The following is a 13,341-nucleotide window of genomic DNA, read 5'->3' as shown; positions in this document are numbered from 1 at the left end:
CTGTCTCGCTGTATAATCATAAGCTACCGGTAGTAGTATCTCTTGTCATTAAAAAGATTTATAATTTTCATTTGCCTTTTAGAGCTTAAGGTTATGGAGAGTTTTTGGTTATGAGGAGTTTTGGTGCGAAATAAAGAATTTATGTATCAGCACCTAGAGGTGACGGCTCTGCGACGATAAATAGTTTCCCCGCTACGGTATCATGACTAGGTTGACTCCCAAGTCTGACGATTTAATAGGAGAGAGAAGGCCGTGATCATGAGGGCAGCGTTGACGGATCGAATGCCGTCCCTCTCATGGTAGGTAGAGCTGTGAGAGAATGAAAGCTCTACAAATAAAAAATCGACTGGATGACAGACAGGCAGAGACACAAGGTGTGATATTTGATCAGATATTCGAGGACTGAAATTGCGGGATTGCAGGATGTAGGTACCACACTTACCTCCGTACAAGCCAGTGTTGCCTTGGTCACAAACAAAGCCTAGGTAGCGCCGAGATTTCACACGTGACAGTGCGGGGTTCCAGCCTGCAGTACATCTGTGTTAATGATATATTTTTTTTTGTGCGCAAAGTGCGCATCGAATTAGACCCTCGGTCGTCTAGTTGGTTTATGGCGTCGGACTGTAATTGTTCAGTATCATCCGAATGTCGCGCGTAAGCTACTCCCAGACCCTGAAGCCTAGCTTCAGATCCCGAAAATGTCTCTCAGACGGCTGCTAACAGCTGTATAGGTTCGACTCGCGCCTGAGGGATATGCTTTTAAATTTTTGAATTCTTAGGTGCTTTTTGATGTTTTGTTTGCCGGATGTGTTTTTGGGAGCAGCGCAATTGAAGGTTTTGTAGGGAGTGGCGCAAAGGTGGTGGGGCCAGCTTTATCAACAGTGTACGGAGTAGGGGCGGATATTTGGGTGCAAGGGATATGGATGTCTTGCTTATCGCGGAGCGAAGTGGACGTGAACAAAATTGATGATTTCTTATAAAAATGTCGCCGGTTCATTGTGAAGTGCTTTGGTAGTGGAGATGTTCTATCGGTAATCGAGATTTTTAGGACTGTAATTGTAACCGAGTGCTCGCAGGTTCACGATCAGCGCATTGACTGTACTATACGGAGTTTGGTTGCGGATTCGTTATACTCTTCAGATTATTTCTCTTCGGTTTATTCTCCCAATTTCTTTATCTACGTCAGTTGGATGGATCCACTGGTAGAATAGCCCAAATAGTCTGTTAGGCGGAAGTAATCCCAAACATTCTCATTCTGACAGAGAAGAAGAAAGGGGTAGAGGATATAAGCGAGTCCTCAGCCTTGTCCAAGCGTCACTTTGAAACGATTGGGTTGGACCTCGCCAGGGTGGCATCTCCAAGCTCCAAAGCTGACAGCAACTCAACATATCTAGAACTCAACGTATCCGGCCATGAGAGGAGTCAATGTTATCGTGCTGCTGAGCACGCTCTCAACTTCTATCCTCGCAACAGAGCCAACCCGGCCTCGAGGTGTAGCCCCTAAATGTACGTTCCAGCTCCTCCAAAGCTCCCCATTCGTCAAAGGCAACCTAACAACAACAATTGGATAATGAAACATTGCTAATACCCTCCCCCCAAATAGTTGCAAAATTTTACCAGTCTGTGGACTCGTTTTCCTGTGTCTTAAACCCGGAAATCAAGCTTTCGCTTTCCCAGGTCAACGATGACTACTGCGATTGTCCAGATGGCACAGATGAGCCTGGCACCGCGGCCTGCTCTTACATCTCTCCTCTATCACCCTCACAACCAGCCCCGGCCAACGCACACGTTTTTTTCGCGCTTGCTGGCTTTTACTGCTACAACAAAGGGCACATCGCAAGCTACATACCCCACATACATGTCAATGATGGGGTCTGCGACTACGAGCTCTGCTGCGATGGTACCGATGAGAACGCCGGTGTTGGAGGTGTTAAGTGCGAGGACAAGTGCAAGGAAATTGGAGAGGAGTGGAGGAAAGCTGATGAGATACGGTCGAAGAGTGCGAAAGCGGCAGCGAAGGAGAGGATCAACCTCGTGAACGAGGCGCAAGCACTAAGAGCTGGTGTAGAAATTAGTATTAGAAATTTGGAGGCTGAGGTTACGGTTTTGGAGCAGAAGGCGGAAGAATTGAAGAAGAAGTACGAGGAAGTTGAGAGGAAGGAGAGGGGCCGGATGGTTACTTCAACTGGGAAGGGCAGCAAGGTCACTGTTCTGGCTGGATTGGCAAAGGCGAGGGTCAACGAACTGAGAGAGGCCCTCATCAACGTCGTGGACAAGAGGGACAAGATGAAGGAGAGACTTGAGGAGCTGGAGAAGATCATGGCTACCTTCAAGGAGGAGTATAATCCCAATTTCAATGATGAGGGTGTTAAGAGGGCTGTGCATGCCTGGGAGGACTATGCTGCTCAGAAGCTTATCTCGAGAGAAGAGGCCGAGTCTGCGGAAGACAGAGACTTTGCTGAGATCATGAAGGAGGACTCTGAGAGCGAAGGAATCAACTGGGCCGAGTGGGAGACCGAGGAGGAGAGCGATGTCGAAGCTCGTACGCAACGCACTCCCCCCCCCCCCCCCCCCCTCCACCTTTAAGGACCTCACTGACAGATCGCAGTCTACAAGTTCGAAGAATATCTCCCTGAACCAATTCGCGAATGGGTACACCAAAGGATTATTGACGTCCGCATCATGCTTATCGAGAACGGAATTCTAGCCGATCATGCCAATTCAGGGTCTGAATCCAAAACTGTTTCTGACGCACGCTCTGCCCTCCAAGCTGTCAGCGATGAGGTCTCGACAAAGTCTTCCAAAGTAGGTGAGCTTCGCAGAGATCTAGAGAAAGACTACGGCGCAGACGATATTTTCCGCGCTCTCAAGGACAAGTGCATCTCCAAAGACTCAGGCGAATATGAATATGAGCTCTGCTGGATGGGTAATACCAAGCAGAAGAGCAAGAAGGGCGGCTCGCATACGGGAATGGGCAACTTTGTCAAATTTGACAAGATGGTCGTCAATGAGGAGATCAGTGCTGACGGCAAGGGTCTCGGAAGGGGGGAGAGGATAGTGTTGAGTTATGAGAATGGGCAGAATTGCTGGAACGGGCCCAACAGACAGACCACAGTTGTCTTGGCTTGTGCGGAGAAGGACGAGATCTGGAAGGTGGTCGAGGAAGAGAAGTGCATGTACAAGATGGAGGTTGGAACACCAGCTGCTTGTGAAGCGACAGAGGAGAAGAAGCCGGAAGGCAAGAAAGATGAGTTGTGAGTTACAGGAAAACTGATGGCATGTCGAACATGTAAATTATTTGAGCGTTTAAAGGGTAAACAGTATCAGTTTCCATTCTAGTTACAGCAAACAGTACATGGACCTTGAATGCATCGGTGGAAGTTTGAATATGTTAGAATCAATCACCTATTCACATAAGAAATATCCAGTCTCATGTGCTATTACCATTTGCACTAGTACGGTTTGAAAATTCGTAAGGTGCTCAAGTTTTAAAGGCACATCATAAACGGAACTGAGCATTGCATCTTGAGCTGCTCACTTGGAGCAGCTTGACGTGAACCCATTCAAAACCCCTGGCAACCAACTACCCTTCCCAAGTATGCACCCCGACCTCCAGGAACGCCATAACTCCATGCTAATTACCTGCCTCGCCTTAGTTTTTCTTGGGTATTGAGAATCCTCTGGTCATAAAATCGCCGCTTTTGTGAGTCTGGGCACTGTATCCTGTATTGGAGAACAGGCTTTTGAGGTTTTCGTTCAACCCCATCTTGCGCCTCTTGTTCCGTTCTTCTTGCTCGTCGAGCACTTTCTGAGTCAGAGAAGCGGTGGCTGAATTCTTGATCCCAGACGACGGGGCAGGTTTGTGAGAAACCTCCTTGGTGTCCGCAGCTGCTTCTCCCTTCTTCCTCTTCTTGCTCCCCGGCGCCTTCTTCAGCGTATGCGTCAACCCCGCCTCCTTCAACTTCACCATCCTCTCTTCTAACTTGGCAATATCTTCTTTGGCGAGCGGTATGATCGGGATGATGTCGCTTTCCTTGTAAGCTCCGTTGCACTCCACGCAAACATCGCCCTTGACTTCCTTGATCGCTGCCTCCGAGAAGGCATGTCCACAAGGCACCAAATAAACAGACTTGGTATTCGGTCCCAACTCCTTGCTTGTTACTGGGCATATCCACTTATCCTCCTTGTTCTCCTTTGCCACATTGAACTTGATCTCAACCACGTCTCTCAAGCCCTTCACTCGTCCTTGCAAGACATCTTCTTTCTCCTTGATGACCGTGGCGGGTGTATCTGGGTCTTTGGGTAGCAGCTGTTCGATGATCGCATCTTTGTTGTAGAGTATCCCGGCGCAGTCCGAGACTATGGGTACATTGAGAGGACGGTTGGAGAGTGGGCACCAAGTCCAGGCGTGTGTTTGTGCTTCTTGCTGAGTAGCTTTTAATTCGGTGGTATTGAGGGCGCGGGCCGCGTTCTTGACGAGTTCGCGCCGAGTAGGAATGGAACCTCCATCATTACCCATGATCGGTGGTAGCTTCTAGCTATTGTTTTTCGTGAATGTTACCTGTGACTCGTGCTTCGCTGGCAGGAATGCAAGCTGCCCGGCACGAGATGTGTTTTCCGTTCAGGTTTTGCCAAGCCCCACCCCTGCTGATAAACCGCTTATCCAACACGCTAATTAACTAGCATACCCGTTTACTTTTGAGCTTGATCACCATCACCAGACGTCAGCACCTCTACTTCTTCTGCAAGTCTTCCCTTCACAACTACCTCTACAGCAAAACAGAGAACGCATGCAATACGGCCAAAATGGCGCGCATCTGAAGAGGGACAGAGCCAGAAATGTCGCAGCTCGCCCATGAGGCGCTGGGCCGCATTGCAAATGACTTGAGATCCAGGTATGAATCCCTCGAGACTGATGTCGCGAAGGAACAAGCAGTTTTCTAATGCTCTGCACAGAAATAGCGATGAGACCAGAAAGCGTGCCGCGGCAGAATTGAAGGAGGTGGTTCTTGTCGCATACAGAGGTCTGTCTGACGTCAGAGGGGGAAATGCCTCATAGGAGAATCACTAACTAACTTGTATCGCAGACCTTACGAACGAGCGATTTACGGAGTTCTACGCCGTGGTTAATAGCAGGATCAATCAATTTATCTCACACTCAAATGATCCGGCGGAGAAGATTGGAGGGATTTATGCGCTGGATGCGCTGATCGATTTTGACGGTGTTGACCATGGAACGAAGACAACACGATTCACGCAGTCACTGCGCACAGTCTTGAGGGGCAAGGACTTGATTCCTATGCAACATGCGGCCGCGGCCTTAGGAAAGATATGCAGACCAGGAGGATCCCTAGTATCAGAGTTGGTCGAAGCCGAAGTCAAGACAGCACTTGAATGGCTACAGTCGGACCGAGTGGAAGAGAGACGATACAGCGCGGTTCTTATCCTGCGAGAGCTTGCCCGCAATGCTCCAACACTTATGTACGCATTCGTGGGATTGGTCTTTGATCAAATCTGGGTTGGTCTGAGAGATATCCGACTTCTTATCCGCCAGACTGCCTCAGAGGCAATCAGTGCTTGCTTCCAGATTATTAGGGAGAGGGACCAAGGACTACGACAAACATGGCAAGGTAAAATCTACGAAGAAGCTGTGCTTGGTGTCAGACAAGGCTCACTGGAGTACATCCACGGCTCATTACTGGTTATCAAAGACTTGCTTCAGCAAGGAGGCATGTTTATGCATGAGCACTACCAGGAGGCCTGTGAGATTATATTTCGGCAAAAGGACCATCGGGATGTTCACGTTCGAAAGACTGTTGTACTGTTGATTCCAGAGCTGGCAAACTACTCTCCTACGGAATTTGCTCAAAGCTATCTTCACAAGTACATGGTTTTCTTGTCTGGGATGCTAAAGAGAGACAAGGACCGCAATGACGCATTTTTGGCAATTGGCAATATTGCGAATGCAGTCAAGAGTGCAATTGCGCCCTACTTGGACGGTGTTCTGATATACGTTAGAGAAGGACTAAGCCTGAAATCGTAAGTTATATAAATTGCTACATTCAAACCAAATACTAACTTTATATAGAAGACGAAGCGGGACGGTAGATCCTGTTTTCGATTGTATTAGCAGACTCGCAGTTGCAGTCGGCCAGACTTTAAGCAAGTACATGGAGGCTTTGCTGGACCCCATATTTGCTTGCGAGCTCACCCCTAAGCTTACACAAGCATTGGTTGATATGGCATTTTACATACCTCCTGTCAAGTCCACAATCCAAGAGCGGCTACTTGATATGCTAAGCAAGGTCCTCTGTGGCGAACCTTTTAAGCCTCTTGGAGCTCCGACGCCAAACAGCATTGCTGCAGCACCTGTTGTGCCTAAAGACTCGAAGGATCCGCTTGCCTATGAGCATCGCCAGACTGAAATCAAGCTCGCTCTGAATACGCTTGGCAGCTTCGACTTCTCAGGCCACGTTCTGAACGAGTTTGTTCGTGATGTTGCCATCAAGTACGTCGAAGATGAGAATGTTGAAATTCGAGAGGCAGCAGCGTTGACGTGCTGCCAACTCTACGTCCGAGACCCGATAGTCAACCAGACAAGTTACCATGCCATCCAGGTGGTCAGCGAGGTCATCGAGAAGCTACTCACGGTTGGAGTGGCTGACCCAGATCCTAACATTCGCAGAACTGTTCTCGCTGCGTTGGATGAGCGTTTTGACCGACACCTGGCGAAGGCTGAAAACATCAGAACACTGTTCTTTGCCTTGAATGATGAGATGTTCAGCATAAGAGAGGTGGCCATTGCCATCATCGGCCGTTTGACACAAGTCAACCCTGCTTACGTAGTTCCCTCTTTGCGGAAAGTGCTAATCCAGATGCTCACGGAACTAGAGTTTTCTGATGTTGCCAAGAACAAGGAGGAGAGTGCCAAGCTGTTGAGCCTTCTCGTTCAAAACTCACAGAGACTCATCAAGCCATACGTCGACCCGATGGTTACAGTTCTGCTTCCCAAAGCTTCGGATCCCAATCCTGCGGTTGCTGGTACTGTCCTAAAGGCTATAGGTGACCTGTCGACGGTGGGTGGAGAGGACATGATTCCATATCTTGACCAACTCATGCCGATTATTCTCCAAGCTCTGCAAGACCAAAGCTCGGTGTCTAAGCGCGAGGCAGCTCTGAAGACCCTTGGCCAACTGGCAAGCAACTCAGGCTATGTTATCCAGCCGTACTTGGACCATCCACCCCTCCTTGAGATCCTACAAAACATCATTCGATCGGAACCCAATCGGGGACCTTTGCGTCAGGAGACCATCAAGCTTATGGGCATTCTTGGAGCTCTGGATCCGTATAGACATCAACAGGTTGAGGAAAAATCACCCGAAACTCAACTGCGCCTTGAGTCGACCCAGATGACCGATATCTCGCTCATGATGAATGGGCTCACACCTTCAAACAAGGAGTATTTCCCTACGGTTGTGATAAACGCCCTACTACAAATCCTCAAGGACCAATCTCTTTCGCAACACCACGCACTTGTTGTTGAGGCTATCATGACCATCTTCAGAACATTGCAGCTGGAGTGCGTTCCTTTCCTTGACAAAGTCATTCCCGCCTTTATTGGTGTCATTCGAGCCGCTTCACCGTCCCGACTAGAGTCGTACTTCAGTCAACTCAGTATTTTGGTCACCATTGTCCGCCAGCATATTCGGAATTACCTCCCAGAGATTGTGAGGGTGCTACAGGATTTTTGGGAGAGCAGTCCCACCCTACAGGCCAATATCCTTCAACTGGTCGAAGCCATTTCTCGTTCATTAGAGGGAGAGTTCAAGATTTACCTTGCGGGTATTTTGCCCCTTATGCTAGGTATTCTGCAGAAGGATATTACCACCAGACGTCTTCCTTCCGAGCGAGTCTTGCATGCGTTCCTCGTTTTCGGTTCAAGTTCTGAAGAGTACATGCACTTGATCATCCCAGTCGTCGTCATGGTCTTCGAGAAGCCCGGACAGCCATCTTTCATCCGAAAGTTGGCTATTGAGACAGTTGGAAAGATATCCCGACAGGTTAATTTAAACGATTTTGCATCGAAGATCGTTCATCCCCTGGCGAGGGTGCTGAACGGCAACGATATTTCTTTGAGAATCGCTGCGCTCGACACACTATGTGCTCTGATCTTCCAGCTTGGAAAGGACTATCTTCACTTTGTTGGCACTATCAACAAAGTATTGGTCGCGAACCAAATTGCGCACGAGAAATACGAGAAGTTAGTGGGCAATCTTCAAAGAGGAGAACCACTGCCTCAAGATCTGAACGCCGACGATCGCTTCCGAAACTCCCTTGATGAGGTTCCTTCAGAAGTGCAGAATAAGAAGCTCGACTCCAACCCTGTTCACCTGAAGGCTGCTTGGGACTCTTCTGGTAAATCAACAAAGGAAGATTGGCAAGAGTGGATGCGCAGATTCAGTGTCACCGTTCTCACCGAGTCCCCGAATCAAGCCCTGAGAGCTTGCGCTGGCCTTGCTTCCATATACCCTCCTCTTGCTCGAGAGTTATTCAATTCCGCATTTGTTTCTTGCTGGGGGGACCTCTTTGAAACCTACCAGGACGACCTCATTCAGAATATTGAGACGGCTATCCGATCGCCACATGTAACACCGGATCTTCTTGGAATTCTGCTTAACCTCGCAGAGTTCATGGAGCATGATGACAAAGCCCTCCCAATTGACATTCGGGTTCTTGGTCGAGAAGCTGGTAGATGTCACGCCTGGGCCAAGGCTTTACACTACAAGGAACTTGAATTTCTGCAAGACCAATCGAGCGGAGCAGTCGAGGCACTTATCCAGATCAACAATCAATTACAGCAGTATGACGCCGCTATAGGTATCCTTCGCAAGGCTCAACTTTACACGGACGGCATTCAATTACGCGAAACCTGGTTCGAGAAACTTGAGCGATGGGAGGAGGCTCTCGAATTCTACCAAAAGCGCGAGGTTGAACACCCTGAGCAGGCGGATAGCTTTGACATTATCATGGGTAAGATGAGATGTCTGCATGCTTTGGGAGAGTGGGACTCGCTTTCTGCGCTTGCGCAAGACAAATGGCACACCTCGGGCCTCGAAATTCGCCGTGCCGTTGCTCCTCTAGCCACTGCAGCTGCCTGGGGCTTGGGACAGTGGGATTTGATGGATGACTATTTGAGTGTCATGAAAGCCAACACGCCTGATAGATCATTCTTCGGTGCTATTCTTGCTTTGCACCGCAACCAATTCCGCGAGACAGCGATGTACGTGCAAAAGGCCAGAGAGGGTCTCGATACCGAGTTGAGTGCGTTGGTCAGCGAGTCGTACAACCGGGCTTACACCGTTGTTGTCCGTGTGCAAATGTTGGCTGAGTTGGAGGAACTCATTGTCTACAAGCAGAGCGCCGATAATCCTGCTAAACAAGAGACAATGCGCCACACTTGGGAGAAACGTCTTCTTGGTTGCCAGAGAAATGTCGAAGTTTGGCAAAGAATGCTGAAGCTCCGAGCTTTGGTCATATCTCCTACTGAAAATATGCCGATGATGATCAAGTTCGCCAATCTTTGCCGAAAGTCTGGCCGCATGGGTCTTGCAGAAAAGCACCTACAGATGTTGATTGGAACCGATGAGAGTCTGGATTATCTGCTTCCCTATCCGGCTGAGAACGGTGAAACAGTACGCACGCCCCGACGCATCCCACCTCCTGTGCAGTACGCAGTCCTGAAATACCACTGGGCTGCTGGGAGACCAGATGATGCTTTAGATGCCCTGAAAATCTTCTCGTTGGAGCTGGCGGAGCGGTTGAAAACTGTCGAAGCTGCTGCTCAGGGTATCAATGGTATCGATATCAGTAGCCTCAATATCAACGGAGTACCCAGCGCAAATGGATTCATTCCCAATGGCCTCGGTCCACAACAACCACCGAACCCACAGTTGGTATCAAAGCTTTTGGCTGATCATACTAGGCTTCTTGCTCGGTGCTGTCTGAAGCAGGGCGAATGGCAAGTTGCACAGAAGAAGGGAAACTGGAAAGACGAAAGTGTCCATGAAATTCTGACTTCTTACCGTGCTGCTACGCATTACAATCCTACGTGGTACAAAGCTTGGCATGCTTGGGCTTTGGCGAACTTTGAGATCGTTCAGGCTTTGGGCCACCGGTCTGAGCGAGATAGAGACTTGGTCGTGCCACCCAACGTGTTGGTCGATTTTGTTGTGCCCGCGGTCCGCGGTTTCTTCAAATCGATCGCCCTCTCGCAAGGAAGTTCTCTACAGGATACTCTGCGCCTTCTGACTTTATGGTTTGCACATGGAGGAAGTCCAGATGTCAATGCAGCTGTGACTGAAGGCTTTGCGTCCGTCAGTGTTGACACATGGCTCGAAGTCATTCCTCAGTTGATCGCTCGGATCAATCAGCCCAACCAACGCGTTCGACTATCGATCCACAATCTGCTTGCAGACGTCGGTAGAGCTCACCCCCAGGCTCTGGTCTATCCGTTGACTGTTGCAATGAAGTCGGCCCCCAACACCAGGAGATCGAGATCTGCCATGCAAATCATGGATAGCATGCGTCAACATAGCGCCAAACTTGTTGAGCAGGCTGACCTTGTTAGTCACGAACTTATCCGCGTCGCCGTACTTTGGCACGAGCTCTGGCATGAGGGTCTGGAAGAGGCTTCGAGACTCTATTTCGGTGATCGAAACATTGAGGGCATGTTTGCCACCCTGGCGCCGCTGCATGATATGCTCGACCAAGGACCTGAGACTCTCCGTGAGATCTCATTCGCCCAGACATTCGGCCGCGACCTCCAGGAAGCTCGTGAGTGGTGCTTTACGTACAGACAATCTGGGGACATGGGCGACATCAACCAGGCCTGGGATCTTTACTACCACGTATTCAGGAGAATTGCTCGCCAACTTCCACAACTCAACAACCTCGAATTGGCTTATGTTTCGCCAAAGCTTCTTAATGCTCGGGATCTTGACTTGGCCGTACCAGGCACCTATCAAAGTGGCAAGCCCGTCACTAGGATTATGCACTTCGAAACTACCTTCACTGTTATTTCGTCCAAGCAGCGTCCTCGAAAACTCAGTCTTCAAGGAAGCGATGGCACTGCATATGCTTTCGTGCTCAAGGGCCACGAGGATATCCGTCAAGATGAGCGTGTCATGCAATTGTTCGGCCTTTGCAACACACTTATGGTTAACGATACCGAGTCGTACAAGCGACACTTGAACATCCAGAGATATCCTGCCATTCCGTTGTCCCAAAACTCTGGTCTCCTGGGCTGGGTACCGAATAGTGATACTCTTCATGTGCTCATTCGCGAGTACAGAGAAAGCCGGAAGATCTTGCTTAACATTGAGCATCGTATCATGCTCCAGATGGCTCCCGACTACGATGGCCTTACTCTCATGCAGAAGGTTGAGGTGTTCGGATATGCTCTCGACAACACTACCGGCCAAGATCTCTACAGAGTTCTTTGGTTGAAGAGCAAGAGTTCGGAGTCCTGGCTTGAGCGTCGTACGAATTACACTCGATCCTTGGGTGTCATGTCCATGGTCGGCTACATTCTTGGTCTCGGTGATAGGCATCCTTCCAATTTGATGCTTGATCGAATCACTGGCAAGATCATCCACATCGATTTTGGAGATTGCTTCGAAGTCGCCATGCATCGTGAGAAGTACCCTGAGCGGGTGCCCTTCAGATTGACAAGAATGTTGACATACGCCATGGAGGTCAGCAATATTGAAGGCAGTTTCAGAATCACTTGTGAGAATGTCATGAGAGTTCTGCGCGACAACAAGGAGTCCTTGATGGCAGTTCTTGAAGCTGTAAGTACTTCTTCCTATTACTATACAATTGCTATGCTGACTATGACAGTTCATTCACGATCCACTTCTGAACTGGCGTCTCACGGCCGACACTTCTCCAGCAGGACCTAACTTCCCATCTCAACGCCGCGACTCCTTGATGTCAACCGACCGTCGCCCATCGATGATGGACGATTTGCCACCCTCAGTTCGCATGGCTCTTGAGCCGATGCCAGCTCCAGGCGGTCCACCACCTCGTCCTCGTGCCAGAACAAACTCCACATCCCAGGGCCCTGCCCCCGAGGGGATCGATGTGCAAGAGACGCAGAACGAGCGCGCGATGCAGGTACTGAACCGAGTGAAGGAGAAGCTCACTGGCCACGACTTCAAACCCGAGGAGGAATTGACCTTCATCGTGCAAGTTGACAAGCTGCTGATCGAGGCGACAAAGCTGGAGAATCTGTGCCAGCACTACATCGGATGGTGCAGTTTCTGGTAGGGCATGAGCTACGGATTGAAATGTAACGCAACTTGCTACATCATATTCATGAGCAAATAATGGGAGGGCGGCGTTCTTTTTATGTGAGCAAGCGAAGGAGGGCTTTCTCCTGCTTGCGGTGGTATTTAGCGTGGGATGGGAATGGGGGACTTTACTTGCATGCATGGACGGTGGCTGAATGGGGGCGCTTCTTGCGGTTACTACTAATAATCTTGTATATATGCAGAAGCCTACGGGTTTGCAGGCATTGCATCGGAGTTTTCCAATTGGAATGGGACTCATTTTTTTATTTTGCGTTCCCCGTGCTTTTTTTAATGCTTGCCAAATCGCAATTGTGCCTGCCACCTGGACTTGTCAAATCTTTTCCATCCCTATCTACTGCATGGAGGTGATATATACCGCTTCAATGACTGAACGTCTGCCTCATTTCGAAAGAAAGAAGAGCCGTACCAGAACTCGAGGGCTCCCTTGGTGTGCGTACGCGCATATATAGTATATATAGTATACATCCATGAACATATCACTATGTCCTAATCTCAACACGAGGTTCCTCACCTGCATGCTCATGTATGTGTATGTACTCCTTGGTGTAGGACTATTCTTCGAGGAGGCTGGTTGGTAGGTAGGTAGGTAGGTAGGTAGGTAGGGAGGTTGCTTGCGAGTAGAATATACCGTACGTCCATCTTTTGTAATATATATATTTATATATATATTCTGATATAAATATGGATGGATGTAAATCTTCTCGAGAAAAGGGGGGAGGTTCTAGAGGAGGAGGAGGTGGTGGAGGAGGAGGAGGAGGAGGAGGAAGATCTTTTTGAGATGAAGGGAGATTTGGGGTATGGGTGATGGGATGGGGTGGGTATGGGTATGGGTATGGATGGGATGGGTATGGATTGGATGGGTAGGGATGGGTATCTATGGATGAATGTATAGATTGTTGGATTGGGAAGCGGCGAAAGAAAGGGAGGGAGGTTTTATCTGAGATGAGATGAGGTGAGGTGAGGTGAGCGC

At 49.2% G+C, this 13,341-nt stretch overlaps 3 protein-coding genes across 3 annotated transcripts; 2 read left to right on the top strand and 1 right to left on the bottom strand.

Annotated features, from left to right (window-relative positions):
- Window positions 1-1,412: 1,412 nt before the first annotated feature.
- On the top strand, window positions 1,413-3,258 carry L3040_003209 (uncharacterized protein; the record flags this gene model as incomplete). Its single annotated transcript, XM_007293771.2, has 3 exons — window positions 1,413-1,506; window positions 1,604-2,542; window positions 2,609-3,258. 3 exons carry the CDS (start codon window positions 1,413-1,415, stop codon window positions 3,256-3,258), a joined length of 1,683 nt encoding a protein of 560 aa, XP_007293833.2.
- A 394-nt stretch (window positions 3,259-3,652) lies between these two features.
- Window positions 3,653-4,519, bottom strand: L3040_003208 (uncharacterized protein; the record flags this gene model as incomplete). The annotated part of the gene is made up of 1 exon (XM_007293772.1): window positions 3,653-4,519. The coding sequence occupies one exon, from the start codon at window positions 4,517-4,519 to the stop codon at window positions 3,653-3,655; it is 867 nt and encodes a 288-aa protein (XP_007293834.1).
- A 320-nt stretch (window positions 4,520-4,839) lies between these two features.
- Window positions 4,840-12,327, top strand: L3040_003207 (uncharacterized protein; the record flags this gene model as incomplete). Its single annotated transcript, XM_007293773.1, has 5 exons — window positions 4,840-4,895; window positions 4,957-5,024; window positions 5,088-6,039; window positions 6,089-11,849; window positions 11,899-12,327. The coding sequence occupies 5 exons, from the start codon at window positions 4,840-4,842 to the stop codon at window positions 12,325-12,327; spliced, it is 7,266 nt and encodes a 2,421-aa protein (XP_007293835.1).
- Between the last annotated feature and the right edge of the window lie 1,014 nt (window positions 12,328-13,341).

The sequence above is a fragment of the Drepanopeziza brunnea genome (assembly GCF_022702325.1).
Source record: "Drepanopeziza brunnea f. sp. 'multigermtubi' strain 214-2 chromosome Unknown ctg4, whole genome shotgun sequence".
Lineage (NCBI taxonomy): Eukaryota > Fungi > Ascomycota > Leotiomycetes > Helotiales > Drepanopezizaceae > Drepanopeziza > Drepanopeziza brunnea.
The sequence above is the reverse complement of the archived record's forward strand: the minus strand, read 5'-3'. Positions and strand labels throughout refer to the sequence as shown.